General features: G+C 50.6%; 2 protein-coding genes across 3 annotated transcripts in view; one reads left to right on the top strand and one right to left on the bottom strand.

Moving 5' to 3' along the window:
• Positions 1-968: 968 nt before the first annotated feature.
• FNDC8 (fibronectin type III domain containing 8) lies at positions 969-9476 on the bottom strand. The gene is made up of 6 exons (XM_025851368.2): positions 9356-9476; positions 8550-8635; positions 8045-8284; positions 3446-3815; positions 1786-2022; positions 969-1184 (listed from the first exon to the last, which is right to left on the bottom strand). The coding sequence occupies exons 1-6, from the start codon at positions 9386-9388 to the stop codon at positions 1032-1034; spliced, it is 1119 nt and encodes a 372-aa protein (XP_025707153.1). The 5' UTR covers positions 9389-9476; the 3' UTR covers positions 969-1031.
• RAD51D (RAD51 paralog D) overlaps positions 8527-16095 on the top strand; it is a 21672-nt gene continuing 14103 nt past the window's right edge. The window contains exons 1-3 of one of the 2 annotated variants that reach the window (XM_073879425.1): positions 8527-8593; positions 10295-10356; positions 10577-10695. In XM_073879425.1, the coding sequence (XP_073735526.1) occupies positions 8542-8593; positions 10295-10356; positions 10577-10695 (233 nt within the window). In that variant the 5' untranslated portion in view covers positions 8527-8541. Of the gene's footprint in view, positions 8594-9699; positions 9963-10294; positions 10357-10576; positions 10696-16095 lie in introns of those variants that run through there. The other variant, XM_025851323.2, reaches the window with a different exon arrangement.

Raw genomic sequence — 16095 nt, 5'->3', positions numbered from 1 at the left:
GGATGTCCTCAGACTCTCGACCAAGATGTTGCCTTCCAAGCATCCTGCCAACACTTGCTCCTGTTTCAATGCTCAGGCGATCTGCTCAGGGTGGATTCTAAGCTGTCCTTGTATGGACTGCCCAGGGCCATGGCTTTTTTAACCTCTTGTCCCTCCCCCGACCCTGCGCTCACGCTCCACTTCTCAGTCTCCACCTCGCATGTCCCTGCATGGAGGCTGCACGAAGGGCGAAGGGGGGCGGGGGGAGGCGTGGCGCTGACTGCCGAGGGCCTGCCCTGCACGGGCGCTGGTCCTGCCGTGCGCTCCTGGGAGCCTCGCAGTAAGCCTGCAGTCATGCTTGTAGGGTTCTCGCGTCCCTGAACCAGCCCAGGGAGCTTAAACAGTTTGTCCGTGCCCTCGCATCCCGGAAAAACCAGGAGGAAATCAGACCGTGCCCCCAGCCTGTGCACTTTGCACCCTGTCCTTCCAGAGCTCGAATCTGATGTTGACCAGCCACAGGCTGCCACCGCCTCTGTCCAGCTTTGCTGTCTTTCCTGGTCTTTGAGTAACATTTCTTCCTCACACGGGGACAGGGATGATGTTGGCAGAGCCCAGCAGTAGGTGGGGATGGGATTGGCCGGCCACACTTGTGTTTCATGGCCCCTACCCCCCAACCTGGACTCCCTGCCCTGGCAGAAGCTAGGAAGGGGGATGGCAGCCAGCCCCACTGTTGGCATGAAACAGAAGTCGGGGTGCTAGGTGACCTGCAGTGCTTTAATGAGGGATCTGGACCGAGCCCGAATCTGGGGAGGGGGATGCCTAGCAGCTGTGGGCAGTGGCGGACCTGACCTGGCCTCTGGCGTCTCCAGGTGAGGGGAGCTCCTAGCCTCGGCCCCAACCCAGGGGTGGAGTTTGGGGACCACTGCCACCAGCCCCCGGGTGGGCTAGTCAGCAGTTCCTGGCATGGTGCTGGTGGTCCCATCTCATGATTCTGGTTCCTGAGAGCCCTGGGCTGAAGCTGAAGGTAGGCGAGGGGCTTCCTGGGGCCCTCCTTAGTAGGGAAATAGGTATTCCAGATCTTCGAGCTTCCGCATGTCCTCCAGCCTGAGGGACACAGTTTTCCTCCGGGGTTCCTTGCGCTGCACAGTGATCTGGATGGGGTTGTTCTCAGGGAAGCTGTTCAAGTCAGCGGCCACAGTTGCAAACTGAAATAAAACACAACCCCTCAGAATTCCTTCCCAGACCTGACCCTAGCTCAGCTCCTTGTTGGTCAGATGCGGTCTTGGATAGCCTTACCACCTACTCATGGGCACCCGAAACAGGTACGAACCCATGCCTTCCCTGTTGTGTGAGGTTTCCAACCCCAGAGCAATCTGTCCTCAGGCCTCCCCCCATGCCCCTGCCCACCTCCCTTCCCTTCTTTGTCCCCCTTTTGCCCTTTACCCCCCTATGAAGGGCGTTGAGGGAAACACAGGCATGTGCCCTTCACTCCCTGGCCTGCTCACAATTCTTGGTACTGAGTTGAAGAATTCCAAAGCTAACGGCATTGGAAGCTGGACATTACAGAGATGCTGGTGAATAGATGAGTTTGCATTCCCCAGTGGGCCCCAGAGGGGCTTAATCCTTCAACTCCCAGAAGAAAGCAGCCTGGAATTCATGCTCATTCTCCCAGGCAGGAAGACAGCCAGCAGGAAGAAGAGCCGTGGGGGCATCAGGGTGTCCCCAGCCTCCAAAACCCCTGGCTCAGACCTCTCCCTGCTGCTCCCCAGCACCCCCCTCCACGGGCTCTCCTCTCCCAGTGCTCACTTTGTAGGGCTTGCACCACTTCCCCACCCCAGCTGTGTTGGCTGCACGGACGGTGAGGCAGTAAGTCGTGTTAGGCTTCAGTTCCATCAGCTTGACAGTGGTGCCCAAGATCTTGTTGAAGATCCATGGGCGATTCTTTGCCTTGGGTGGCTCATTGTCATTTGTCTTGGCCACCTCCTGCAACAGGACCTGGTAGAAACTGACCTGCTGCTTGCCCAAGGCGTAGGTCCAGGAAATCTAGAGGAAGAGAGCCCCCCAGGCTTCCTCAGACCTGCTCCAGGCTGTCCTCCCTTCCCTCCTACCCCCAGCCATGGGTCTGAGGGCCCCACTCCCATCCCCTGCTCCTCCCGGGGCTGGGGCAGGGCTGATGGAAGGTGTAAGGCTTCCAAGGTGTAAGGTTCCCTGGGCAGCCCCACCCACCTCAGAGTGTACCCCATCCCGTATTTCTTCTAGACTAGTTGAGAGGGCCCTTAGAGATCATCTTGTCTACCTTGCTCGTTGCAGATGAGGTTACAGGTTCGGAGAGGGCGAGTGGCTGCCCTGGGGTCACACAGAGTGCCAGAGCCAAAGTTCAAAACAGTAGCTCCAGAGCCCACGTACTTCGGGCTATGATGGTGGTTGCCAAGCCTGGCTAAGGAGCTCAGGGAGTTTTTACAACACTGCAGATTCTTGGCCCCGCTGCCTCCAGTTTCCCCTCCTTCTAGGCCAGTGGTTCTCAAACTTGAGTGTGTATCAGAATACCCTAGAGGACTTGATAAAATAGATTGCTGGCCCCCACAGTTTCGGATTCAGTAGGCCCGAGGTGGAGGGAACAAGAATTTAAATTGCAAACATGTTGCCATATGATGCTGATGCTGTTGGTGGTCTGAGAACCACACTTTGAGAGACACTGCTCATCTGGGACTTCCAGATTTATCTTCCTAAAATACAGCTCAAATTGTATCCACCGTCGGATATAAAGCTTTGCAAGAGCTGTTCTCTACCGCTTACAGAAAAATCTATATAGTAGCCTAACATTGTAGGACCTCTGAAAAAATGACTGGACTAACTTCGCCCCTCTGTTCCCTGTCCTGGACTCTAGAAAAGTGCTATTCAACATGGGGTCCACCGGCCATCGGCACCATCTGGGAATGTTAGCGGTGCAAATTCTCAGGCCCCACCCAGACCGACTGAATCAGAATCTCTAGGGATGAGGCCCGGGAATCTCATTTTTAACAAGATGATTGGATCCGTAGGCACAGAAATGTTCGAGAAGCCATGAACTGGGACCTGGCTGTTTGCTCCCACATTTTCCCACACGTTGCTCATATCAGCCCCTCCCTGGAATGCCGTTCTCCCATCCCTGGATGTTTAGATCCTACCTCTGTGTCCCAGCTCAAATGTTAACCAAAGCCACCAAGCTTACTCCTGCACCTGGATGTAACGTTTCTTTCCCTCTGAGTTCCCGGTGACACTCGGTCTGAACTCTTCCTACAGCACCGCACCCATTTCCAGCTAGCACTGGAGTTCCTTACAGACAGGGCCTCTCTCCTGAGCCAGGAGCTCAAGGTCAGGATGCAGGTGGTAGGCGTCTTCACACTCCCTATGGAGCTCAGCTCAGTGCCTGGCACACGGGGGCGGCCAGGGAGCCTGCGCTGAATGCACCAAGAGGGAAACGTACCATAGCCGTGGAATCGCTGACGGTGTGTTCACAGATGAAGGGTGCCTCCGGCACATCCATGACCACAGAGGACTCTGAGGGGGTCGAGGAGGTGTCTGTGTCCAGCTCAGGGTTGTCAAGGTCCAGCAGGGCCCCAGGGGCAATTTGGGACTTCGACTGGTGGGGGCAGAGGGCCAGGTCCCTCTTTTCTGTATCCTTGCCCACCGAGGAGAAGCTGAGTTTGTTCAGCTCGCCCTCCAGCATCCCTGCGAAGAAGTTGCTGTTGGGCTGGGTCACAGCCAGTTTGATGGGATTCAGCAAGGTGGTTGAGATGGGGGAGATGCTGGTGTCGTCGGAACTGCATTCAGAGCCCTCCACTGGCATCGGCTTCCTGAGTGGGAGGGAGACAGGGGGGCCTGCTGAGGGAGACCACCCTGGCCCGCACAGCCAGGAAGCTCCCCGAAGGCAGGCCTTGCGCCTGACTCGCCAGAATCCCCAGCTGCTTCTGAATAGCGCAGAACATCCTTAGCACCCTGTAGCAGGGCATGAAACCCACCAGGGCACTTACTGAAAAATGCAGACTCCTGGTCCCTGCCCTACTTTGGGATGGGACTGGGGAAGCTGCTAAAGTATCTTTTTTAAATTAATTTTATGTATTCATTTGAGAGAGAGAGAGAGAGAGAGAGCAGAAGCAGGGGGAGAGGCAGAGGGAGAAGGAGAAGCAGACTCCCCACTGAGCAGGGAGCCTGACATGGGGCGGGATCCCAGGACCTAGAGATCATGACCTGAGCCGAAGGCAAACGCTTAACCATCTGAGCCACCCAGGCGCCCCTGCTAAAGTATCTTTAATAAGATCTTTAGACAATTCAGAGGAATGTATTTGGAGAACCATATTTGAGAAACACCGCTCCCAGCTTAAATCCTCCTTCCACAGTGGGGTGCAAATACTCCTGGGGGAATGCCCAGCCAGTCTAGCGAGGTATGGAAAAATATCTAAAAAGTATCTAAAAGAAAAATAAGCTTTACTCATATTTACTTCTACTGTTTAACAGTAATTACTAATTTATTTACTAGATTTTCTAACATTTAACAATATTAATATGTACCATGTAAAATTACCAATAGCACACATAGATTTACACATATTGGGGTAGATGCTCAAAAACTTTTCCTTCCAACCAAATTTTGTTGAATTATGAGATATTTTAGACATACACAAGATGATCAAGAATAATACATTAGGGGCGACTGGGTGGCTCAGTCGTTAAGCGTCTGCCTTCGGCTCAGGTTATGATCCCAGGGTCCTGGGATCGAGCCCCGCATCGGGCTCCCTGCTCCTCCCTCTCCCACTCCCTCTGCTTGTGTTCCCTCTCTCCCTGTGTCTCTCTCTGTCAAATAAATAAATAAAAATCTTAAAAAAAAAAACCAACCTTATAAAAAAAGAATAATACATTAGCGGGGACATAATATACAGTAGGATAACTATATTGTCGGGCACCTGGGTAGCTCAGCCAGATAAGCGTCTGCCTTCAGCTCAGGTCATGATCCGGGGGTCCTGGGATCGAGTCCCACATCGGGCTCCCTGCTCAGCGGGGGGTCTGCTTCTCCCTCTCCCTCTGCCTGTCGCTCCCCCTGCTTGTGCTCGCTCTCTCTCTGTCAAATAAATAAAATCTTCAAAAAAAAATATCGTCTATTTGAAACTTGCTAAGAGAGCGGATCCTAAAAGTTCTTATCACAAGAGGCAAATCTGTAACCATGTGTGGTGACGGATGGAAACAGAACTTAGTGGGGCAATCACTTCACCACACACACACCAAATCATGTTGTACACCTTACACTGATATGATGTTATATGCCAACTGTATCTCAATAAAACTGGGAAAAAAATGAAATGAAGGCATGATAAAGTGAGAAAATAAAGAATGAGATATTAAGCTTCCACTTAGCCCCCATCAAATTTCAGAACTACAACCTCACCAGTATAGTTAAAGCCCGCTGGACACTTCTATCCCCCACCTCAGCTCGCATCCTCCCACTCCACGGTAACCAGTACAGCACATTTCAGATTTTCTGTGTATCATTATACATGTGTCTCTATAGGTTTGTGAGCGATGTCTGCTATCCTTAAAGCAACATCGACTACTATTTTGCATATTTTAAAACTTCACATAAATAAATGGTATCATCTAATACATATTCACCAGCAGCTCGTTTTTTTTTTTTTTTACTCCCCATTGGTTTATTTAATTTTATTTATTTATTTATTTATTTATTTATTTATTTATTTATTTATTTTTTAACACTGTCTGGGCCATAGCAGAACCCAGAGAATATATTCTTTTAATTGAAAAATTCTAGGTGCTTCATAATATTTAATTTTATTTTTTAAAAAGACTTTATTTTTAAGTAATCTCTGCACCCAACACGGGGCTCGAACCCACAACCCTGAGACCAAGAGTCACACACTCCGCCGACTGAGCCAGCCACGTGCTCCAACATTGTTTGTACTGACACATGTAGCTTTGGTTCAGTCATTTTAACTGTTGTACATTTTTCATTACATGGATATTTGTATTTTTACCAATTCTTGGCTATTACAAAGAAAAACCTTGTACGTGTTTCATTCTATTTATTTATTTACTGATAAAGTACAGAATCTAATAAGTTTGGCTTTCAAATCTTTTTTTTACCTTGACCCAAAGTAAATACATATTACCTAGTATACTGAAACATACACATAAAACTAAAACACAGGACGCCTGGGTGGCTCAGTCGGTTAAGTGGCTGACTCTTGATTTCATCTCAGATCATGATCTCAGGATCATGGGATCGAGCCCCACACTGGGCTCTGTGCTCAGAGTGGAGTCGGCTTGTCCCTCTCCCTCCCCTCCTCCCCCCACTCATGTGCGATCTCTCTCTCTATCCCTATCTCTAAAATAAATAAATAAAATCTTTAAAAAAATACCTAAAACACATTTCACAAACCAGTACTTACTCTATGTGTGATATGCTCTGGAATTTTTTTTTAAGTTTTATTTATTTAGATAATCTCTACACCCAATGCGGGGTTCGAACTCACAACCCCAAGATCAGAGAGTCGCATACTCTACCGACTGAGCCAGCCAGGCATCCCATGAATCTATTTTATATTCACTTATTCAAAACAGCAGTGCTGGGGAGCCTGGGTGGCTCAGTCAGTTAAGCATCTGACTCTTTTTTTAATTTAAATTAAATTAATTAACATATAGCATATTATTAGTTTCAGAGGTAGAGTTCAGTGATTCGTCAGTCTTGTATAATACCCAGTGCTCGTGACATCACGTGACCTCCTTAATGTCCATCACCCAGTTAAGCATCCGACTCTTGATTTCAGCTCAGGTCATGATTTCGTGGTTGTGGGATCGAGCCCTGGGTCAGGCTCCCTGCTCAGTGGGGAGTCTGCTTGAGATTCTCCTTTCTCCCTCTACCCCTCCCCCAACTCATTTGTGTCTTCTCTCTCTAAAATAAATAAATAAATAAATAAATAAATAAATAAATAAATATAAATAACAAATAAATAAATAAATATTTTTAAAAACACACACCAACCCCCCCCCTCCACAAAACAGGAGTGCTGAAGTGGGCACAGAAAGCAGTTAAGCACTGAGCTATATGTTTGACAATTTTTTATGATCTTCCTGACAGCCCTGCTGGATGAGTGTTAGCCCCATTTCACAAATGAGGGACTGAAGATCCCTGATCTTAATTAACTTGTCTACAGTCATATATCTAAGTGGTAGAACTTGGATTTGAACTTGGGCTCCTAGCCCAATATTTTCCTACCATGACATTTCCTACAAGCATCTGTCACTTTAGCCATCCCTGCTTACTTACAGGTCCCTTAGGGACTGGACGCCATATCCCTTTCAAGTAATCAAGACCAGCTACATAGTTTGTGGGGGCCCCTTCTTCAAAATTATTAAGAATTTCAAGACATTGACAGCCCCCTCTGGTTCCTCAAGGTGTCTTGTAGCACAGACCACGCCATATTATTCTTGCTTCTTGCCTAGCATCCTCCAACACACACACACACACACACCCCAGGCAGAGAGCTCCTTGAAGGCAGGGGGTGTGTTTTGCAGCTCTGCATTCCCAGAACTTGACATTGGGCCAGACACCTGACAGGTGCTCAGAGTTTTGTGGCATGAGCTAAAGAGAACCCAAAATCATAAGGAGGAACAGTAAACTTCAGGCTGAAGGCAGGCAGACTATTGGGGGGACCTAATCAGGCAGGTAAAGACAGCGAAACAGAGGAATGAGGAAGAGGCACCATCAGGGAATGGAATGGGGTGTCTGAATGGGGGTGTGTGGGACTGGTGAGGACCACAGCTGGACTAAGCAGGAGAAGTACTGTCTGCAAAGCTCTGACGAAAACCAGGCCTTCTGGAGCAGAAGGCCTCCAAGCCTCCAAGAACTGATTTGGGATCAGGATTCCGTAGTGCAACCTACACACGTGCTGTTCCCGGGGAGTCCAGGGATGGGTTGTGTCAGGCCAAGGAAGCCTCATTTCTTCTTCAAGCCCCTCTCCCCGCCCCTCCACTCTGGCCTTAGGAAGGAGGAAAGGACCAGACTGTGTCTTACAGTAGATTGACGGTATCTTCCTGCAAGAAGTTAACCAAACTGCCCCTTGCAGAAAGTGGGAGTCCTTTGGTAGTGACGGTCCTGTTCATAGACTTGGGGTTTGGAAAGGGCTTCGACATTTGATTGAGTGCATTCAGAATGTTGAGGGTTTCCTTCTTCAGCATGGTCTCCTCCCCATCTCCCACTTTACATAGTGTCTCTGATGCCATCTCGTTTCGGACCACAGCCGTCACTACACAGCTGACAGGAAGCAGAGAGAAACTGGGGGCAGTGGACCCACCCTTAGTTAGGTGGGATGGGGGTGCAATGAGCTGACTTCATAATCATCACTGAGTGTAACAATTAGGGGCCAGCCTCCCCCTTGATCTGAAGCTGCTGCTACCCAGGGCCAATGGCAGGAGTGGGGTACAAAGCACAGACTACATCACCCCTTGGGCCCCTTCCAGTTCTAATGCTCTGTGGTTACAACAGCCCTGCCTCTCTCTGAAGATCTCAAAATGCTTACCACCTGTTCCTTTCGGAGCTGCTCTGGGAAGGAGGAGCAGGGTGGTGAGAGAAGGCTCCTGGGTACAGTGGGAGGTGGCAGCGTCCCTGGGAAACAAGCGGGACTGAAATGGGTCTCTGGGAGTGGGGACTTTGTCTCTAGGATGCTGAGGCTCTATACCCAGAAATCCTAGGCAGCAAATCCCCACTATGTCGGTAGGCACAGGGAAAGTCCAGATGGCTCAGGGGGCTCACAGCCCACATACAGCCAGGTTTTACGGCTAGAACTCTAAATGTGCCACATCCTCACCCCAAGTGTCTTCATGTGTTGAGTGACAATGGTGGGTGCCGCAGAGGAATACAAATATGGGCCAGACATTTTTCTGCTCGCAAGGAAACCACCTTACCATAGGAAAACCTATACACAACTTCGACAGTAGGAAGAGAGGCTATTGAAACAGCACTGGCTTTGCACTCAGATGTGGATTTGTCCACTCTAAGTCCGGCTCTGCACCTACAGGTTGTGTAACTTTTGGCAAGTGACTTCACCTGGCCAAGCCTCAGTTTTCGCCTCTGTGAAATGGGGTCTCACTGGATTCTGAGGAGATATCCCTGTAAAGTTGTGCTATGTCTTCCAGAGGACGAGGCAAAGCGAAGGGACATCTAAAAATGCCAAATCATATTTTTTATGTTCCACATCAGCAGGGCTTTTGTTGTTGCTATTCATCCAAAAAAATACTGTTGTTTTTTTTCCTTCCAAATTAGAGATGCAGATGCCCTCTCTGCGCTCTGCTGCTGCTTAGCACCTGACATCCAATCTGTAATTACCCAGTATCTTTGATTCCTCCTCGCTATCCTCATCACTAACGGGTAGGGGCCTGAGGTCACGGACGATCCGTCTGGCCGAGCTCCGCCGCCCAGCGTTTAAAACAGAAGCGGGCGCAGCACGGTCTCCGCGCGCGCCCGGGGGAGGCGGGTGGAGGCGGGTGCGGGCGCCGCGTGCGGGCCGTGGCGGGCCGGGAGCCGAGCACTGGGGGCGCCCGCCCGAAACGGCGCGGGGGCGTGGCGTGGCTCCGGCCCGCGCGCGGCTCCGCCCCAACCGCCCTGTCGCCGCGCGGCCAGCAGATGGCGTTGCAGGCCCGTCCCTGGCGCCTGGAAGGCGGAAGCGCGGCGAGGCGCGAGCGGCGGGGCCGCAGCGCAGCGCAGCGCAGGGACCCGGCGGCGGCCATCCCCTCCGCGCCGCCGCCTGCGTCCCCTCCGGAAAGGGGCGCCGCCGGGCGTGAGCAGAGAGCCCGGCGGGTGCCCGCGGGGCAAGCAGCCCCGAGCCCGGCGCCCCCGCGGCCCCCAGGGAACATGGGCGTGCTCAGGGCCGGGCTGTGCCCGGGCCTCACCCACGACACGGTCGGGCAACTGAGGAGCCGCGGGATCAAGACAGGTGACCGCGTGCGCGCCCCCCAGCTGGGCACAGCGCGGACTCGGCGTCCCCCGCGCCGGCGCACCCCGGAGGGGCCGTCCCCTCCGCGCTCTGTAGAGGCTCGGGAAGGCGGGAGTGGGGCCCGCCGAGCCCCGCGGGGAGGGCAGAACCCCCACCGGGTGCCGGGCGCCGGGGCGCCTCGCCAGGCCCTGCGGCTCTGTGTTTTACCTGGGCCCCCTGAGCCTGCCTGCCCCGAGGCAGAACCGTCACCCCACTTTAGGTAGAGGCGAAGCCCAGTGTGGAAAGCCCGGGCCTCCCTTCCTACCAATCAACCACGTGGGTTTTGTTTTCAGTGGTGGACCTGGTTTCCGCAGACCTGGAGGACGTGGCCCAGAAATGTGGCTTGTCATACAAGGTGAGCTGCCCATCTCCACGGTCCAAACCTAGGTGAGTCTAAATGCTCACCCCTGAGCCAAAGGACCAGAGGGTTCCCAGAGGTTGATAAGTAGGGTGGGGGGAGCGTATGAGACCCTGGGATTGCCCCCTCCTCTGGCCGGCCATTGCAGAGTACCCTGGGCGGCTTTGGGCTGAAGCATCCCCGGCCCCACCCTGAGTTGCCCCTGCCCCTTCCGCAGGCCCTGGTCGCCCTGAGAAGGGTGCTGCTGGCCCAGTTCTCAGCCTTCCCCTGCAATGGCGCTGATCTCTACGAGGAACTAAAGACTTCCACTGCCATCCTGTCCACTGGCATCGGAAGGTTTGTATGTGTGTTTGGGGAGGACGGCGAGCGGCCAGAGAACAGGACTGCCTCCAGGGTGGCCTCTTAACGCCTGAGTCTAGAGAGAGCAGGGTTTTTCAAGTAGCGATGGGGGCAACATGGACAGATGGTCGGGACTTCTGAGGTCTCTCACCCTACAACAGGGTTTCTCGACTTCACACTCTGAACATTTTGGGATTTGTAATTACTTGGTTGGGGGGGGGGTGCTGTGTCCTGTGCATTATAGGGTTTTTGGCAGCGTCCCTGGCCTGTGTTCACTAGATACCAGTTGTACCTCCATTCTCCCCATGTTGTGACAATCAAAAATGTCTGGAGAGATGTTGCCAAATGACCCCAAGGGGGGCAAAATTGCTTCTGGTGGAGAACCGCTATCCTGTAACACAAGATGTCAGTATTTCATTATTATTAGACCAGAACAACTCCGCTCTGGCCCTGCTTCCCACTTTACTTAAGGACAGGGCAAGAGAACGTGGCAGCACTGACACTCGCCGAGTGCCTCCTAGGTGCCAGCCACTGACATTAAGTTACATAATCTCTTCAGTGATCCTGCGCGTTAGTGATTATTAACCAAACTTGCCTTTAGCCCAAGAGGAGGGAGGGGTGAGGAGTGGGGGGAGCAGCCCTGGGATACCTGATCAGAACCCGGAGTGTTCCCCATACTCTGCAGCAAGAGGGGCCAAGAGAGCTTCCGTGGAGGAGGACTTCCATTCCTCTGTGTTGTTCGGAAAGAATTGGAAGACAACAGCCAGTTTCTGGCCAAGGGAATCTGATCTCTTTCCTGGCCTGTGTGTAATTTGATGAGGAACTCTGCCACCAGCAAGGTCTCTGGATCGGTTTGGCCCTTGCTGTTTCCCTGACACGTTCTCTTGGCAAGGTTCGCACAGCATGGGGCTTGCTCCTCCTGGGTGGGGGTCTGCAGCTGTTATCCATCAAGCACCGACTCTCTGCCTACCAGGTGCCAGGTATGTGCAGATGATGGGTGTACAAGTCTGGCACAGCTCCTACACTTTATGAGCGTGGGGCCTAGTGGGTAGATAGAAGAGCTGGTCAGCGGGAGAAAGGTGGAAGCCTGTGTGGAGGCAGCAGAAGGAGGGACCGATTAACCCAAACCAGCCCTGGGGCTTCGGCTACTTATGAAACCAACAGGCAGAGGAAGCGCTTAGGGAGCAGTCCAGTGATAAATGGACAGGTTTGTGGCCACAGTGGGTTGTTGCAAGGGAGATCAGAGTGGTTCCAGAAAGCCCTGTGGAGGAGACAGGCCCCGATCTTGCACTTCGCAGCACATGCTTTCATTTTTTCTCCACCACCACCAATGAGTGCGTTACAGTTAAACTCAACCGTTGGAGAGACGAGGAAGCTGGGGCTCAGTTTAAGTGGCTCGCTTAAGTTCGCTCGGCTAGTAAGTAGGACGCCGGGAGCTTGGGGCCACATCCATCATGCTCCTGACTCTGACTCCCCAGCCCTGGTGCCTCCCTCCCAGTGGGAAGCCGTAATGCGAAGGGGAGCTGTCGGCACAGGGCAGAGGTGTGCAGGGTGGACAGGACTGGGGAGGCTTGCAGGAGAGAGGCCAAGAGAGACAGCGGTGGTGGGGTGTGTGAGTCCGATCCAGGGCAGGTGACAGCAGGAGATGTGTTGAAAGGAGGTACAACAGGCCCTGCTTCCTGGTGGGATGTAGGCATGAAGAGTCAGATCAGGCGCTAGGTCTCTAGTCCTGCTCACAGTGTTCTGTGGACACTGGACGGATGTAACTCTTCAAAGGGAGGCAGGGAGTTATGTAGTCAGACATTTGGGAAATGCTTCATTCACCCAAAGTAAACGCTTTTTTTTTTTTTTTTAAGATTTTATTTATTCATTTGACAGAGACACAGCGAGAGAGGGAACACAAGCAGGGGGAGTGGGAGAGGGAGAAGCAGACTTCTCGCCGAGCAGGGAGCCCAATGTGGGGCTCGATCCCAGGACCCCGGGATCATGACCTGAGCCGAAGGCAGACGCTTAACGACTGAGCCACCCAGGCGCCCCGAAAACGCGTTTTTTAAAAGCTGTGGGCCATCTCAGAGCCTGTTGTGCACTGAGTCTTTACAAGGACACCAGAGTATGAAGTGTACCTGGCAAAAAGTTGTATCGACGGGGGGAGATAAGTGGTTCCCTGAAGGCCGGAGCTATGTCTCGTTCATCTCCGTATCTCCCTCATTTTAGAGTAAGGCCTTCAGGAAATGTGAGGTATGTAGGCCATGTTGGAATGAACGGCCGGGGGAAAAAAAAAAAAAGAAGCTAATTCCAAGGGAAAGGTGGAGGATAAGTCCCAGAAATCAGTTGTATTCAGAACAGGTGGTAAGGCCCAGGTGTGGTTTTGCTGCGCGAGGCAGGTGGGGGGCGGTCTGTCTCCACTGAGTTAGAGGTGAGTGGGAGGAGGGTCCTCTGGGCAGTAGGAGAAGTGAAATAGGAGCACAGGTGAGAAGTCGGCTGAGAGGCGGATTTGGTAATTCCTTCCGCATCGTCCTCACAGCCAAGAATGAGGTCGGTTCTGGTCTGGAGAGTCAGCGCCAGTGGGGTGGGCCAGGCTACACGTTAGAAGCATCTGGAAGGTTAAGAAATATTTATGCCTGGGTCCCACCTTTAGAGATTCTGACTTTATTGCTCTAGGCCAGTGGGTCCCAAACTTGTCCGCACAATAGAATCACTTGGGGAGGGCTGTCTGCCTGGCTCAGTCGACTGAGGTGGAGTGTTTTGACTGGCGGAGCCCTGTGCTTATAATCAGGGGGTCCTTGGAATTGGAATCAATGGGGTTTTTTCTAAGGTGCTGCTTGGCACACACAGAAGGGTCATGGGAGAGACCATTCTGAGAACCATTTCAGAGTACTGGACCCCGTGAAGGTGTTTGCAGGGCTGGAAAAGGGATGCGTGAGGTCAGGACACAGAGTCATTGGTGTGGGCTGTGGTTCAGGCCACAGGTTGGGCAGGGAGTACAGTGTAGTTAGTGACCTGTTTCAGGGTGGTTCAAGGACAGAACATGGGTTAGGAATTGGCTATGTCTTGAGTTTACCTGAAGGCTTCCACAGCCAGAGTGTCGACAATATAGTAACTAAATACTACTGTTCTACTGCTTGTTTCTCTGGCAACATTTATTGTGTGTCTCCTCTGTTTCCAGCATTGTGCCAGTGTCCTTGCCCCTGGGTGCTCTGGGCCAAATGGGGACGAGAGACAAAAACAAGCACATAGAAAATAATCACCAACTCCCAGAACTAAGTGAATTCAGCAAGGCTGCAGGATACAAGATTAGCACATAAAAGTCAATTGCGTTTCTATATACTCGAACATGTGGAAATGGAAATTAAAAGGTAATACCATTTACAGTTGCTCCAAAGAAAATGAAATACTTAGGTCTACATCTAACAGCGGGTATAGGAGCTGTATGCTGAAAATTAAAACTTGCTGATGAAAGAAATCAAGAAGACCCAAATAAATGGAGAGACACACTGTATTCATGGATTGGGAGACTCAGCATAGTAAAGATGTCAATTCTCCCCAAATTGCCCTATAAACTTAATTCAGTTCCTACCAAAGTCCCAGCATATTTTTTTTGTAAAAATAAAGCTTATTCTGATAATTACATGGAAAAGCCAATGACTTTGAATTGCTAAAACATTTTTTTTAAAGATTTTATTTATTTATTTGACAGAGAGACAGCGAGAGAGGGAACACAAGCGGGGAGAGTGGGAGAGGGAGAAGCAGGCTTCCCGCTGAGCAGGGAGCCTGATGCGGGGCTCGATCCTAGGACCCTGGCATCATGACCCTAGCCGAAGGCAGACACCCAACCAACTGAGCCACCCAAGTGCCCCTGGATTATTTTTTAAGATTTTAAGTAATCTCTACACCTAATGTGGGGCTCAAACTCACAACCTTGAGATCGAGTTGCATGCTCTTCCAGCTGATCCAGGCAGGCGCCCTAACACTGTCAAGCTTTTAGAACAAAACGGAGGAGAAAATCTTTGAGAACTAGGGCTAGGCAAAGGGTTCTTAGACTTGACACCAAAAGTGTGATCAGTAAAAGAAATATAAAATTTTTAATCAAAAAAATAAAAAAATTCAGAATTAAAACTTTTGCTCTGCAGAAGAGAAAAAGACAAGCTGTACAGTGGGGAAAATATTTGCAAGCCTCATATTCAACAAAGGACTTGCATCTAGAATATATAAAGAATTCTTAAGAGGCGCTTGGGTGGCTCAGTCAGCGAAGCGTCTGCCTTCGGCTCAGGTCGTGATCTCAGGGTTCCGGGATCGAGCCCTGCGTCAGGCTCCCTGCTCAGAGGGGAGTCGGCTTGTTCTTCTCTCTGCTCCTCCCCGCACTCATGCTCTCTCTCTGAAATAAATAAATAAAATCTTAAAAAAAAAAAATTCTTAAAACTCCCAACAGTGAAACAATCCAATTAGTAAATGGACAACAGACAGGAACAGATATTTTACCAAGGAGAACATACAAATGTCAAATAATCACACGAAAAAATGTCAAACATCATTAGTTCTTAGGGAAATGCAAATTAAAACCACAATGGGGGCACCTGGGTGGCTCAGGCTGTTGAGCTGCTTCCTCTTGATTTCAGCTCAGGTCATGATCTCACGGTTGTGGGATCAAGCCCCACGTCTGTTTGTCCCTCTCCCTCCCCTTTAAATAAAATAGAAAAAAAAAAAAAACAACAACAAAAAACAACCCACAATGAGATACATTACTATATACCTACCAGAATGGCCACACCAAAAAATGGTGACAAGACCAAATGCTGTTAAGGATGTGGAGAAACTGGATTACTCATACATTGCTGGGGATGGTAACATGGCATAGCCATTTGGGAAAGTAGTTTATTGTTTCTTATAAAATTAACATGTGCTGCAGCCATCAAAAAAAAAATGGAATCTTGCCATTTGCAATGACATGGATGGAACTAGAGGGTATTATGCTAAGCGAAATAAGTCAATCAGAGAAAGACAATTATCATATGATCTCACTGATACGTGGAATTTAAGAAACAAGGCAGAGGATCATAGGGGAAGAGAGGAAAAAATGAAACAAGATGAAACCAGAGAGGGAGACAAACCATAAGAGACTCTTAATCATAGGAAACAAACTGAGGGTTGCTGGAGGGGTGGGGTGTGGGGGATCGGGTGGCTGGGTGATGGACATTGGGGAGAATATGTGTTGGAATGAGCGCTGGGTGTTATATACAACTGATGAATCACAGACCTGTACCCCTGAGACAAATATTACATTATATGTTAATTAATTGAATTTAAATTTTAAAAAACAAAAATTGTCATGTGCTTACCATACAACAGTTGTGTTCTTTTTTTTTTTTTTTTTTTTTTTTTTAAGAGACAGGGGAGAGG

Source organism: Callorhinus ursinus, unplaced genomic scaffold, assembly GCF_003265705.2.
Source record: "Callorhinus ursinus isolate GAN/ISIS: 27379988/994484 unplaced genomic scaffold, GSC_fseal_2.0 scaffold34, whole genome shotgun sequence".
NCBI classification, from domain to species: domain Eukaryota; kingdom Metazoa; phylum Chordata; class Mammalia; order Carnivora; family Otariidae; genus Callorhinus; species Callorhinus ursinus.
The sequence above is the reverse complement of the archived record's forward strand: the minus strand, read 5'-3'. Positions and strand labels throughout refer to the sequence as shown.

Coding starts and splice junctions, on each gene's coding strand:
- FNDC8 (XM_025851368.2), bottom strand. CDS start 9,388: ATGAGGATAGCGAGGAGGAATCAAAGATACTGG. Junction 8,285..8,549: donor AGCTCCGAAAGGAACAGGTG/GTAAGCATTTTG, acceptor GCTTCCTGTCAG/CTGTGTAGTGACGGCTGTGG. Junction 2,023..3,445: donor TCAGCGATTCCACGGCTATG/GTACGTTTCCCT, acceptor CTCTTCCTCTAG/ATTTCCTGGACCTACGCCTT.